Below are 16,124 nucleotides of genomic sequence, written 5' to 3' on the forward strand. Positions count from 1 at the left end.
AGACCCCACTTAATTTTTTATTTTTTACAATATGGCGTCTAGTTGTCGCCAAATTCAATTTTCATTTCTAAGCATCCAGTACACTCGCAAGATTAAGGCAAATCGATTCACGTAAGAATCATTAAGATCGGCTCACACGTTTGGTCTCTCGTGTGGTGCCACAAAGGACAAAAATACATACATATAGAACTTGATAACCTTGGAAAATATACTAACTGGAATTCGCAACAGAGTGAGAACCACTTCTCCAAGATGATTGAGAAGGATAATACGATGGACTGTGAGCTACGATCTCACAGGCAGGCGCACACAGTGATAAAACTTAATAGATTTACGAAGACTGGATAATCTCCGGATTTATTGGAATGATCTCCGATATTTCTGAAAATTTGATTTGGCAACCCTAGTTTTCGTGAAGGTTGAAAAATAGACGTTCGTATTTTTCGAAACGATTTTTCAACTCTTTTGATAATTGCAAATTTTTGATGTCAATCATTTCTACGCAAAGGTGTTGTCAATGAATTTCTTTTAATAAATAAGATAACAAAACGATTTGAAGGTGACGCAAGCTCATGAAAAAGATATAAAAAAATTCAGCTTGATATCTCTTTTAGTTTTTGATTTATCGTGTTAACGGACAGACAAGCGGAAATGTGCTAATTCTAGGTTAATCTGTCGCTATATCAAAATTTTGTTTGTAGCATCAATATTTCTAAGCGTTAAAAATTGGGAATAAACTTAATATACTCTGATATATTTCGTATATAGGGTACAAAAACTAAATAAAACCTTTTTGAAAACAAGTTTTTAGAAAAAGCTAGCCCATACGATGAAAGAGGAAAAAAGGAATAGTAAAAAAAGAAATTTTTATGTAAGGCCCTAAAGTACAAAAATAGTCCACGGTTCTTACCAAAATTAAACTCTAGATCCACGCCAGTTTTCAAGTAAATTTTTGGTAAAATACGTCGTAATTTAAAATAAAAATAAATTTTTGCGTTTTATCTACTATATTTTTACTCGTACATACAATTCAAACTTTTCCCATTCTCCATAAAGCAACTTGCCTCTCGCTTTGCTATCGGCTGGCGACGCCCTTGCCAAGAAACCTACCATATGTAAATCTGACGCGCTCAAGTTATTCCCCAAATCCCCTCTTGGACTGCCCTATTATATTCGGTTTGAACAAATATTAAAACAGATGATGAATGTTATGAATGAATATATTTTTATTGCTACAGTAATTGCTTTTTATAATAATTTACAAGAAATGAATTTTTTTATTACTCTGATAAATAACAACAGAGAATAGAAACTCATTGGAAGAACAATTTCCTTTTTTGTTTACTTTTATAACACCTAACATCTGATCTGTTTTGTCTATTTTCTTTTTTTTTATTTGAAAAAATATAAGTTTGTTCTTTTTATGTAGGTACATATTTTTTTATAGATAGGAGGAACACTGTGTACAACATTCAATGACTAAATAATTCAAGACAACATTGTTTTCGTACGTCTTAACTTCCTATAAATGGAATATTTTTTGTGCTGCGTGTGCGTAAATCATATTAAGAATAGTGAGAAAGTAAAAAGTGGTAATAATAATTCGAATTAAAATTTCACAAACCTTGAAAATCATCATAAGAAAACTTATTTATTTTTGGTTCTACGACTAAAAATTTCTCGACCAAAGTTATAGAGAAATTTGTTTGCAACAAAAAATGTTCGAATAATTTTTTCAGAACTATAGTTTGTCAGATAAAACATAAAAACCACTTGTACCCCTTTTTCCAAGATGCCGGCCTTGGGACAAGGGTTGCAACCCCACAAACTTGGATTTAGCATTACACTAACCCCTCCATGATATCTAGAAAAATAAAATTGCGTCCTCTGAAAAATGCAACCCCAAATGTAACTTTTCAATGGACTAATTTTTTTTCGTAAAATTTTAAAAACTTTCGCTTGTCCTTTTAGAAATTCGATCAGTGGACATATATGTAACGGGCAGTGATGATTTTTCTTATTACTGTTTTTTAATTACAGAAAATAGTTTATTAGACCGGTTTTTGCAGAGAAGGAATATCCGTTAGGCAAACTAGGCACGTAGCTAAGGGTGCAAGGTTACAAAGAGGCGTGCGCGTGAAAGTTTTAAACAAAGAAGCTAGTTACTATATAAGTATTAGTTAAAATTTATAAACGCCGCATTTATATGCCGCTAGAACGACATCAATGAAACGTTTACCTAAGAGGGCGCTTTACATTTAATCCGCCTCTGGGTATTTGTATTGATTTGCATAATACATTTCTCCAATCTTCTGTGAGTATAAATGCTCCCATATTACGTGCGAATCAGCTTTTCCATTATGTTTTGAAAAAATTAGTTAAAATAATTATTTAAAAATTATTTTATTAGGAGTCTAAGAAAAAAATCCTTCAAATAAAACTTTCAAATTTTTTGCTTAAGAAAATGTATAAAATTATTCCCATTTAAATAAAAGGAACCTTCACTAAAGAATAAATTGATAAGCGTAATGTATTAAACAAAAGTAGAAAAATTCCTAGCTGGTTCATTTAAAATGAAACACCCTATATAGCTATACTCCGTGTATCAAATCCGTAAACGCTATCTGTTAAAAAGCAATTAGAAATACAAAGAATTTATATGGAAACATGCCCTTAATTACTTTTTAATAACTGATGACGATCGATGCTGCTTACATTTATAAAATAATTTGTAAGATGATTTTGGTCGATATTATTTTTTGTCCCGCTGCTATTTCTTAAATGCTCTGTTCTACCACTTTTCCGGCTTATTTATTGTACTAAATGGGATCTATAGCCTAAGTGTGTGCTTCGTGGAGTCATATAACCTAAGCTAACCTAACTTATATCATTCAGAAAATGAATTAAAAAAGTAGTTGAAACCTGCAAAAATTATATAAAGTAACATAAATTTGAATTTTGCTAATTGCGTTAATTTTTTTTAAAGGCAATGTATTTTCGTAGATATATAAAAATGGCTATTATTATTAATGGTATTCAAAGCGTTGGAAGAATAGTACAAAATCCAGATCAAATAATGAACACCTTTAATATTATCACCTTCATTAACTTTTAGAATTCAATAAAGAGCTATTTAAATACAGCATAATATGTATTATAAAACGAAATACAAAAATAGGAGGAGTATATTTTTTATTCCAATTAAAGTACATAAAAAGCACCTAGATTTTTTTTTATGAGTACAATTAATTTAGCATTTTTGTAAAAGATAGTGGAATGTTATCGTATAAAAATTAAATTTTTTTAAATTTCTCTTATTTTAAATAAGCTCTTCACTGGGTTTTTATAAACTGGTTTCAAAGAACTCGAAATATTTTCAACAATCTTATATAATAAAAACAGGAAAAGTATTAATTTATTTAGTCAACAAACTTCGAAGTTGAAAAAACAATCAGACTCAATATTTTGGCAGTGAAGGAGCAGTTGAATTCTTTTTCTTTGCTTATAACTTCGATGATTTTCTTATTTTAAGTAATTGATTTTTTTTCCCATTTTTGGATTTCAGTACATTTCATATAATAATATTTTAACAAGTATTTCAATCAACAAAATATATAGTCTTTTATACTAGTTTTTTTTTTTTTGCTTTTACTTGAATCAAAAATTTTAACTCCTCAAATAAAAATGTCTAAATTTTTAAAATCACAAACTTTAAAAACCATTAAATAATATAATTGTAAATATAATCTGTCAATATTAACATCCAATCAGAGAATACACCGAAATTGTGTTCAAATAACAAAGCTCAATCTCTTGAAATTCAAAATCAATTAAATTTTTTGCTAGACCAACGTTACATAGACGTTTTTATTTTAAAACGTTTTTCAGGTTCAATTAAAACCTCACTCTGATTCATAATAGAAAAACATTAGATGAACGCTTAAAATTAGAACGTGGTTAATTAAGATTACTAGACAAGATATTTGTCAGTATTTAGTTTACACTGTATGCATCATATTAAAAACATCAATCATAATCGAAGAGACCATGATGTAAGTAAATATCATATGCATGATTAAAAGTAAACAACAAAAATAAAAAGTAATAATAATAAATAAAGACTTTTTTCTTTCACTAGATAGCCTTTCTTAGCATTAAAATTCCATATAATATTCGGTCCTTGCCTATGTTCGTCATCTTCTGTGGTTATAGCTTTATACATGTACAGCCTGTGTTAAATATCATGGCCAATACAAACTCAACGTTAAGTATTAAGATCTATAAAACTTCTTGTGTTTGTGCATGCTACATGCTTGGCAAAATTCCTACTAAAACTAGTCGCATAGCACAAAACTTATTTTTTAAGAATATAGCGGAATCTTACACGAAATAACACTTAACGTTGAATTCGTATTGAGTACGATATTTAACACAGGCTGTATATTGCTTAGTAGTCTTAGAACTATTTCACAATTTAATCACTTTCAAGATAATTGGGAGATAAACTTATTTTCATGTTTTTTTCGACATTTGCCGTGGATGTGGGACAACATTGCTGGCAGATTCCAGTTCCTAAGAGTCGAAACCAAAAAATAGGTTTATTTTATCCGATTCATCAGCAGGATTTGAACTGATTTACATTGGTTATCACTCTAGTTTAAAAGGGATTTAACTAAAAAAAATTATATTTGAACGCAATTTCGTAGCTTACATAAATACTCAAAATTCTGTGTTAGAAACTTTTTCCTTACAATATAAAGGCGTATGAAATGTGCGTTAATTAACAGTTCGTTAAGAAAATAATCTATTTACATATTTTATTAAGCACAGTAAAATGATCCAAAAAGGATATTTTGAGAAGTTACGATTCACAATTTATGATATAAATATAATTAATCACTTGAAATATTAAATGGCCTTTATGGCAGAATAGCGATCTAAGATATGAGCCTCTTTTACTCAAAATTGTCAATTGTATCGATCGCTACCGCAATGGGTATAATTGACAATTTTGTCAATTGTACCTTTTAAATATTTATCATTCCTTTTAAAAATGTTTTCGCACGACACAATTTTTGTTGAACGTTCCCCTGCGCCGGAAACTTGACACATGAGAAAATTTACTTTGGTTTGCAAATAAAAAATGATTGGGGATCTGAAATTTTAATTGGTTTCTATTGATATGCGTGAACCAAAACTGAATCAAGCTAGCGGTTTTCATTTTTTTTATTATCTATATCGATCGTTCAATTAAAGTTGAATCGTGAGAACGCGCCTCAAATCACCTATGTACAGAATCTATAAAAACGTGAACATTCTAACATCAAGAAGTAATCATGTTTCAAAATTAGATCAATTTAGATTTTCAAGTGTATCAAAACATTATAATTCATTGAAATTAGATAAAAATATTATTTAATAAAATCATCTCCCACTTTTATAATCTGACATTATCTTAAAACCATCCAAATGTGCAACTGCGGCATTTTTCAACGAAATAGAACCCCAAAAAGTAATGTACATATAGGGTTTCTACTTAATTTGGCTACATATGGAAAACTTGTTTATTAAGATTTCAAAAAAAGTTATTCTTTATAAAAATCTCTGCTTTCGAAAATATTAACATTCAGTTATTCGCTGTTGACATCGAATGTATAGGGTGTTCACAAATTGAAAAAGTTTAGCAGAAATGGAAGATTTTTGTAGAGAATAACTTTTTTTCGTAAACCGTAAAATAAAAAAGTTTTCCATATGTAGCCAACTTAAGTAAACACCCTGAATATCTTTTTTGCGCAGAATTCAATATGATTAAGAGTTTTTTTTTTTACATAGACCTTAAAAGTGCGTAAAATGTAAAAATGAAATGCGAAAACGTATCTTATGGGTGCCAGGCTCTAATAAATTTGGGAGACGCTATACAATATTGACATTAACCAGCTATTTCCTTGTCTTGCTAATTTCATTTAACTATATACAGATGCTGTTTCTTTGTTGATGTTAGTAAGGTACTTTACAAGACATTTTGTTGGTAATTGCCAGTTGACTCAGTTGATTTTGCTCAGTATAATTTGAAGTTTTTTACCCTGTTTCAAATTTTAAATGAACGGAACCTTGAACAGACCTGAGTAGTTAAGTAAATTAAAAAAATTACATATTATGCTAATGAGCTTAGTAAATAAGTAAAATGTGTTAGTGATTTTTGTCGAAATTTCATTATTAATATTTTTAAATCGAAAACAACAATAGTAGAGGAATTACAGTTAATAAATTTAGGAGATCATCAAGAATCAGAGGCGGATTATACATATGGCAAAGTTGTCATGTTGCTTCAGGCGCGAGGTTAAAAAAGGATGTGCGATGGAAAGTTTTTTTAAACAAACATAAAATTAATTGTGTAAGCAAGTATGCAAAAAATTACAGCGCGTTGATTTACACAGTTATTCAAATGTATAACAGTCTAATTTATATAATTTTTTTATATAATAAATAGCTCACAGCAGTTGAATTTGCCGAAGATTTTACTTCTTCATTATCTGGCCGGGAACCATTCAGAGTGGCAGCATGTTCAGTACTTACAGACTTGTGGTTAAACTTCAAAAAGGAGAGAATTAAGCGGCAATTTTTACAGTAAATTTTCGTTTTGATCAATTTAAACACTGAAAAAGTTCAAAATAGAGCAAGTATATTAGTAACGATGCATTCTGGTAATTTAGAAAAGTGCTTTTTTGATGAATATATCCAATAGGTTTTAAGAAATACAGAATTTGAAATTAAAGAACTAAAAAAACGGTTTATTTTTATAGATTTTTATAACTAGCAGCACTAATTTTTTTTAATTGCCTGTGGGGGCAAAATTTTTTAATCCGCCTCTGATACACTGGGAAGTGGGCCAAATGGGATTGAAGGAATCTGTTTACGATTACGTAAATGGCACTACGGTAATAAATTCATTTTACGCAGGTGTAAGCGGATCACTCCAACCCTTTTGGATTACTTTAAGCTCAAAGGAATGATTTATGGGGTAGAAGATATTCGCTTACGCCTACGAAAATGACTTACTATATAAGTAAATTCCACGCGTAAGTGAATCACTCTTGCTAGGTAGAACACATATTATTTATTTACATATTTTGATAAACACACACCACTTTTTTCTATTTGGAAAACGGTTTGAACAAGGCTTCAAATTGCACTGTGTCTTAGCGCATGCCATATTCCAAGACAACTGAACTTACCATAAAAGGCTCTATAAATTGCTATTATTCTACTTGACTCAAAGTCAATATATAATAATTGTTTTCAATAAAACATTTGTTTATATATTAAGTATAATTGCTTATATTATTTATATTATTATATAATAAGATATGATTTATTTATATTCTTAATTTACTATTTTCCTATCACTGTGATTTTAAAATTCCACAATAGACACCTAAATAGAGATGAGCATGAGATGAAAACAATTTTAATGATTTTATTTATGAAACAACAATCAATTTTTTATAACTTTTTAAGGTACGTCTCGACAATCAACCAATAAAGAGCCTGCCTACAAAATTTTATTTTTTTTAACTTTAATAACAATCCGGGCAATGGATATGAGTGAACGTGTGCAATTTTGAAACAGAAGCTTTTTAATTGGGGAAGTAGTTTTATTTTTACTTTTCTGTGTAGATATAATTTTCACTCTATTTTCAACATATTTAACCAGTAAAAACACTTTAATCACAATTTTTTTATGTCTAAGTATTCACTAAGATACCTATAATCGAATGTGACTAATTTTTACACAAGAAAAATGTTGGCAAATATTTATTTTGAACATTACACCAAGCTAGGCACACAAATACCACACATCAAATATTCTTGGAACCACGAAATAACAGAGGTCGAAAAAAATATGGCCAATAGACTAAAGTAGAATTAAACAGTTTTTGTCAGTAAGTAAAGGTCTTCTCCACTGACAAAAACTGTTCAATCAAATAAATGGCTTGGGTCGATAACGTTTAACTACTTGCCTAGCCTAGTGATTTAAATTTAGTTCCACTTTCTTCCACCTGGCGCTGAAATCTACGCATTGTAGATATATTGTCGGCAAAAAACAATATTGTTGGTGTTTTTCACAGCTTGATTGCGTTTACGCAAAAAAATATTACAATGGAAGACTAAAGTGACAAAAATTTGGGACCAGTATGGCACTTTTGGTGTTCAGCGTCTCCAAAAACGTAGTTGTAAACCTGTTGCGAATCAGTGTCGCAAGAACAGATGTGCTTGTTTTAAAAACTAAGTTCCTTGCAAATCCAAGTGCAACGGAAGTTTAACTTGCGTTAAAAAATAATATTTTAATTACTTACATGTGTACTTTATTATTGAGTTACGCTATTTAATCTCATGATTACCAAATAACAATATGTTATATTTTATATAACTTATATAAACATTTTCTAATGTCAGATATTTGTATGAATAATCTAAGCATCAGCCAGCCAGTTCATTGAATGTTGTATTAGACGCTAGAGCTGAATATCATTCAGGACACTAGTTGAACCGCGCCGTTTAGTAAAAGGCTAGGCTCTTAATTGAACGGTTAATTAAGCTAGCTGGCTGTGACATATATAGGGTGTTCCGAGACTCAGTGGCCATAGTTTAAGAACGTATTATTTTGACAGTTTTAAGTCGAAAGTGCCTTATATACTTTTGTCCAAAACCCAATAGTAAAGTAATTATGTGCACTATTAAATTTAACCCAAGTAACAAGTAAAGATGTTCTTGAAATATATACGTCCTCTATCCAAAGCACAATTTAAAGGTAAGTCTAGAGTTGGCAAAGGTAGGAAAAAAGGAAAAATGACAATTTATACGGGTGGTCCAGAGGAAGAATTTCTGGAAAAAGATTACTTAAGAAATCTAAACTAAAAAAACAAATGCCATGCAAATATGAATCCATTTGTACTTTTGAATCGGGTATTTTGTCTCCTTTTGAATATGCATTAAAAAATGATTAATGATTGAAAAATAATACTAAAAGCTTCTGTTACAATTTTTATTCTATAATTATGATTTATAAACGTATCTGTAGTAAAATTGAAGATTTATATTAAACAAATATAAAATATTATCAATAATTTTTTGGTGCCTTTAAAAAAAAAAAAATTTAATGTGCTTTTTATTTTCTTATCGACTCTAATCACTTCATATCACATTCGTCGATTTTCGTTATTTGCAGTGTTATAGTTATTTTTGGTTGTATTTTCACGAGTACAATAATTCATTTAAATTAAAAACGTACGTTCCTAAATAAAAGCCGTCATGCCATCTGGCACGCTAAGATGTCATCAATTTAGATTTATACAATGTAAATTGATCGTACCAATTGGCCTGACCTTTTGTTGTATTTAGGAACGTATCCTAGATGTTTATCATGAATAATTAAATCATGAATATATTGCATGAATTGGAATGAATGTTACAAATAATTTCTATAAAAAAATGTCAAAATTGATTTCCAAAAATAATTTCTTTTACGAGTTAAACATAATATACAGAGTGTCCCGTGACTCGATGGACTTAGCTTAAGAGCGTATTCTTTGGACAATTTTAACTCGACAATGCCTTATATACTTTTGTCCAAAAACCAATAGTTAAGGAGTTATGTGCACTATTATGTCCCGGCAAAGCTAATAGTCAAGAGAAGTAAACTTAAACATTTGATTGTTTGTTTGTGTTTTTTATTTTTTAAATTGTAATTTTAATATCAATTTAATGGTTTAAAAATTAAAAATATGTCAATATTCACTTCATTTACGGATATTGTGGCGGAAATGCAAGAGCGTCAGTGCGGGAATATTAGCGGCGGTTTCCTGATCTAATATTTTCTAATAAACAAGTATTCTTAAATATTCATCGTCATTTGGTAGAAAAGGCTAATTTTTTTAAAGCTAATGCAGAACGTCTTGTACAGCAAGAACTTTCCGACGAAGAACCATTCTTAACATGGTCGAAAATAGTCGCTCTAATAGTGAACGAAGAAAAGTTTTTAATTAATAAAACATTTAACTACTTTACTCAACAATGTACTTACTTTATTGATTAAATTCAATAGTACCCATAACTCCTTAACTATTGAGTTTTGGACACAAGTATAAAAGGCACTTTCGACTTAAAATTGTACAAAGAATAAGTTAAGCTACGCCCGTCGAGTCACAGACACTCTGTATACTTGTGGAAAACCATAGTGCAAAAAAATTGCCTTTTATTTTTTAATTATTTTGTAAAATAATAAGTTTTAAAAAAATTATTTTAACCCCTTTTATTTCCTTATTTCTAATGAGTAAAATTTGATGGACAGGCTCAATGGTATTCGTTTTATAGGTGTAGCTACCTGAACACACACATGAACTGATATTTCATTTCTATAATCACTTAATATTTTTAACAAAACTATTCAATATAAATATAGTGGCATAGAAAACTTTAACAATTTGAACTTACACTGATCATATCAGTTCATATGCGAACCAAAATACACCTTTTATTATTGCATTTTAAACATTACATTTATGAATAGAACTCTCCACAGTTTCTCTAAGTTGTGCAATCACTGCACGTTGGTCGACAGCTCCAATGATGGCAGTTCCTGATACTATCACATTTGCTCCAGCCTAGAAGAAATAAATTTAATTGGAACTATATAAATTACTTATACCCTTGTGGAAATAAATTTGTTCTGGAATTCAGAGTATTTAGTTTGAAATTCAGAAGAATATGTGAAGTAAAACTACCTCTGAAAAAGTCAGAAAAAGTCTGATAATATCAAATAAATTATTAATGAATCATTTAATGACGGAAAATGTTAATAGATTGAGACTCTTTCAGAAGAAATATTTCTTTCGAAAGAAATATTCTGAGTTCTCCTAGAAGACTTTTTCAGAATTAATCAGAGATTTTATGAAAATTTAGTTAGCAAAATAAAGTAAGAGTAAGACTAAGAGTTTTTCAGAAATAATCAGTAAAATTTAAAACATTTCACATTTTCGAAAAATTAATTACTGTAGGTTTTACTTTTCTCATATTGAATACTTCTCTTAAGAAAAATAAAAATTGTCCAGGAAATTATTTAGAGTTTTTCTGACTTATTTATTAGCTCTGAAGAGTAGCCAGAGTGATTGTATATTCAATATATAAATACACACATGTTGTCGACACTTCTCTTATGTGAATAACCATATATTTAATATAAAAATGAATTATTCAGTACATTACATGGTCCTTAATGAATTATTCAGTACATTACATGGTCCTTAATATACTGAATAATTCATTTTTATACCATGCATATATGTAATATGATGCTACCAACAAAATTTTGGTATAGGTGTCCATAAAATCACCTATTTAGTCCATTTCCGGTTGTCCGTCTGTGGGCACGATAACTCAAAAACGAAAAAAGATATCAAGCTGAAATTTTTACAGCGTAATCAGGACGTAAAAAGTGAGGTCGAGTTCGTAAATGAGCAACATAGGTCATTGGGTCTTGACCTATGGGTCCGTAGGACCCATCTTGTAAACCGTTAGAGATAGAACAAAAGTTTAAATGTAAAAAATGTTCCTTATAAAAAAATAAACAACTTTTGTTTGAAACATTTTTTCGTAAAGATCACTGTTTACCCGTAAGAGCGGCGTAAATTGTATAGTATGTATTATAAAAATTGTATATGTATGTGCAATGTGATAGAGTAATCAACACTATTTATGCATGGTATTTCAACAATTAACTCAGTCAATTGTTTGTTTTCACTTGTTATATTAAATATATGGTCATTCACGAAAAATCCGCTTTTGTGACCTCTGACCTCGAGCAAATTTTTTTCCAGGTATCAGATCGATGATACCAACTTGGAGCTGGGAACCAATTTATTTATCATCTAGTTTAGTCTTAAATAAAATGTCAATAATCGATATATTTATCCTATTAATTAATATCCGAATAAATAATTCTAAAAGAAATCATATTTAAGATTTCTTAAGTATGAATTCCTTTTAACTTATTTTTTAAGAGCTCAAAAAAAACAATTCATTATGAAGTCTTTTTGTGATTCAAATTAGAGAGCTCTTAAGTATTCATTTTTGCGAATTTAAAAAAAATGAGCTCTTTGATGCGGTCCTAATGTCTACGTGGCGCCTTCAATCAACATTTTGAGGTCTTCAAAACGTCTTCTTCTCAAACGTAGGATCTGACGTCCAAATCAGAAATCTGAGCTCATACGAACTGACTGAATAACTCATTTTGCTGGCTGGGTTACTGTTTTAATTAGTACGAATTATTATCGCCAGATGGCGTGGTTGTAACTCCCAGTTATCTGATAAATTGTCAGTGACTTTTTACCATCGAAAAGAAGTATTTTACATTGATCTTGAATTTCCGATTACCATGACAACACTTCAAGTCTGAAGAATTTATTAGAGAATAGCATATCTTCAAGTTCACTTTTTTATCCTTAAAATCAGTCCTGGTAGAACCCAACAAGACCGAGGGTAAAAAATGTGACAAGACCAAGGATAAAAACACCTGTTTTATTATAAATCAAATTAATTCGATAAAACTGATATTTACTTGGCCAAAATTACAAAAATTAGATTTTCGACTACCATGCACACTCTCGCTACTATGTAGTGATGATACTTAAATGAATTTAACAAACCTCTGCACACGCACTAATTGTTGATGGACCAACACCTCCATCAACTTCAATGTCCAATAATGGATAATTGTGGCGCAACCATTGTACTTTTGGCATCATATCTGTCATAAATTTTTGTCCACCAAATCCAGGCTCAACGGTCATTACTAATATTAAATCAGCCATATCAATAAATTGTCTGATTGCTTCAATTCCTGTACCAGGTTTTATAGCCAATCCAACCTAAGTAAAAATAATAAATCTTTTAAAATGATAAATTTTAAATTGTCAAAAATTCCCGGGGATGTTAAAAAAATACCAAACAATATCAGCTAAATTATTACTATAAAGATTTTGGTATAAAATAGGGATGGCCAAAATTCGACTACAAGATTTGCAATAATGTAATTGGGCATACAGACATAAAAACCAGGCAAATTCCAACTAAATTTTTTTTAATTTTTGAAATTTTCTGTTAGGTAAATTGAGTTTTAAGCTCCATTACCATCAGATTTCTTCTTTTGAATCAAACAACTCTTAAATTTTATATTTTTTGTATATAGTTTCACTGATACATTAAGTTTTACTACAAGCAAAAGAATTATGGGATCATGAGGAGAGAAAAATCGAAAAGTTGCGAAAAAAAACAGAAAGGACACTTTGATAAAAAATAAAAACTAGTTTAGTAACTAGATTTTATAAACACCAATACCAAAATTTTGTTCGCAGTATCAATATCAATGTTACAAATTTGGGACTAAACTTGCTTGATATATTTAATATATACATGGTATAAAAAAGATAATTAACGAAGCTTTATTCTTTAACGCTGCGACTTATCGAAAAAGGACTTCATAGTTTCTGTTTCGTTTGGTAATTTCAAGGAATCCTGTATTTACACACCAAGCCGATATTTTTTTAGGCACCTTGACTTGGGTTTTGACCTTTAAGGTCAATTAAAAATCAATTCGTTTTCGTTACTGATAAGAGATAGAAGATCCTTTTAAATTAGAAAGATGTTTATAAAAACTCAAAACGTTTTTTCGAAATATGAGTAGGAATAAATTAATTGATTGGGCGAAGCACAGGGTTCACGTTAATGATTCGCAGATTCATTACAAGCATGGCCTCTTAGGGTTAACGCGAAAAAGCCAAAAATTTGCCCACCCGTACTAAATTGACCCGATTAAATTGGAAAACATGATTGTTTTCAAGGTCGAAACTTATCAGTACCCTATAAAGAATATTAAAATAATTTTGGAAAATTGGAAAACTCAGAACTTTTATAATTTTCCCATGTCAAAGTTTGTTTTTCGTCTTCCAATTTTCATGAATTTTTAAAAGAATATAAAATTTAAACTGTAAAAACTAGTTTCCAAGAAAAAATTTTTTTTAAGTGGAAAAACTCGGAAAATTAATAATTTTTCCAGGTCGAAATGAATTTTTTCGTGAATCCGCCACCGAGAAATAGAAAATTTTTTTAAAATAAAAAATTTTAATTTTTGATGATTTTAAAACAAAAAATTGATGGAGCCCCACTTCTGCATTATTACCAAAGAAAATTTTATTTTCTACAACTTTCTTTGTTTCTTATAAAAAGTTCTCTATCTCGGTAATGGTACATCGGATCGAAATAAAGTATAGTCGAGTATTTTCCTTTTAGAGATTTATCTTCCATATCAATATGTTCTCGAAATGCGATAGTTATAGGTCACCCCGTATATTTCACGTAAAAATGGAAATGTTAAGAGTATGTACTTAATTTGGTAGTAAATTTCAAGATAGACTTTCAACTTTCCCACTAAAACCACTCTTACGGATTTCCCTAGTGCAAAAAAATAAATGACCTTTTTTGACCTTGAATAAAATGTTTAGCACAAGTGAAATCGTGAGATCGATGTGGATCAATCGATCTTGAAAGGATGAAGTCAAGCACCCGTAGGAAAGTTACTATAGAAACAGTTAAATATTATTGAAAGTATGACATGAAATGATTAAGCAAAAAAATGGAAATTAATACTGAACAAATGCAAAAGTACTTACTTTCATACCTGCTTCTTTGATTTTTCGACAAACTGGAACAATATCTTTAACTGGTTCTACATGGAATGTATATTGATCAACTCCAGCATCAGCCATAGGTTCTATCCACTAATTTAAAAAACTTATTTACCAAAGATATTTTATAAATTTTATTTTCTTAAATATAGATTTGTACATAAACTTACCTGCTCTGGATTTGATACCATCATATGAGTTTCAAAAAACGCATCCTTTAATTTTGACCGCAAACACTTGACAACAGGATGACCGAATGTAAGATTTGGAACAAAATGTCCATCCATAACGTCCAAGTGCAAATAGTCAGCACCATTGTCTAATAATTTTTTTGATTCATTAAATAATTCTGATAGATCTGAATTCAGAATAGATGGACCTATTTTGCACTTTAATGTTGGAAGCGACATTATGCTAAACGAATCAGTTAAACTGTTTAAAACGGAACAACAAGACGTATTATAAAACCTTGGCCGCTGCATGTATTGCCACTTTTTTGTATGTTTGAAATTCAATTTTCAATCATAATCAGTTTGACCCACGTGCTCTTAAGCAGCTCTAAACAGCTGATTCAGTTCGTGTGTTTTCATACCATTTTTAGCTAATAATTTAATTAATTCTAATATTTTCATTTTAAACTTTATCATTCATTTAGTCTCAAGTCTTCTAGTTTCATTCAACTTCTTCAGATTTTAATTTTTAATATAAAGGACATAGTTTATTAGTCTAATCCAGCATTTATTTGTATCAGAAATCGTTAAAAATTTTATATACGCCCTTGAGTTTTCAAAACTCAGAGGTACTTAAACAAATTTTTTCCTACATTGTGGGCTTGTTTAAAATAACAATGCGTGTCTTCTTTTGTGCGAGTCAGTGTTAACAACATGAAGTGAGGAACTTATCGTACATTTGTACCAGTAGCTTAAAATCATTGTACATAAAGCAGAATTATCGTAGTTATCAAAATAACTTATTTAATGAATAAATGCATGAGGATTCAAATACAAAATTCAGAGAAAATGCGGACGCTATTTTATAATATGTAAACGTTTTTATTTATTTTATAGAAGTCCATTGTCAAACGTATATTAATTTTTATATGCAAAATCCAAACGAAGAGAAGTAAAAAATTCCTTAAAGACAAAAGGTACAATTTTACCGCACAAAAGCGAATGCACATTGTTATTCTGGACAAGCCCAATCAAGCTCAATGTATGACTCACTTTTAGTAACGATATTTCCAAAGTAGTGTTCGAGGTGTATCGTCAAATTGGCGTCAAGGTCAACCTGACCCAACAAGCTTACAATTCGAGAATTAGTCGCAATGTGGTCGCAATACATCGAACACAGTTCAGTAGCACAAGGGGAGTAGATAAGGAACAT

General features: G+C 29.8%; 1 protein-coding gene across 1 annotated transcript; it reads right to left on the bottom strand.

Annotated features, from left to right (window-relative positions):
• Positions 1-9,032: 9,032 nt before the first annotated feature.
• LOC123290858 (ribulose-phosphate 3-epimerase) lies at positions 9,033-15,451 on the bottom strand. The gene is made up of 4 exons (XM_044871207.1): positions 14,912-15,451; positions 14,727-14,834; positions 12,705-12,926; positions 9,033-10,664 (listed from the first exon to the last, which is right to left on the bottom strand). The coding sequence occupies exons 1-4, from the start codon at positions 15,221-15,223 to the stop codon at positions 10,548-10,550; spliced, it is 759 nt and encodes a 252-aa protein (XP_044727142.1). The 5' UTR covers positions 15,224-15,451; the 3' UTR covers positions 9,033-10,547.
• Between the last annotated feature and the right edge of the window lie 673 nt (positions 15,452-16,124).

Source organism: Chrysoperla carnea, chromosome 1 (assembly GCF_905475395.1).
Source record: "Chrysoperla carnea chromosome 1, inChrCarn1.1, whole genome shotgun sequence".
NCBI classification, from domain to species: domain Eukaryota; kingdom Metazoa; phylum Arthropoda; class Insecta; order Neuroptera; family Chrysopidae; genus Chrysoperla; species Chrysoperla carnea.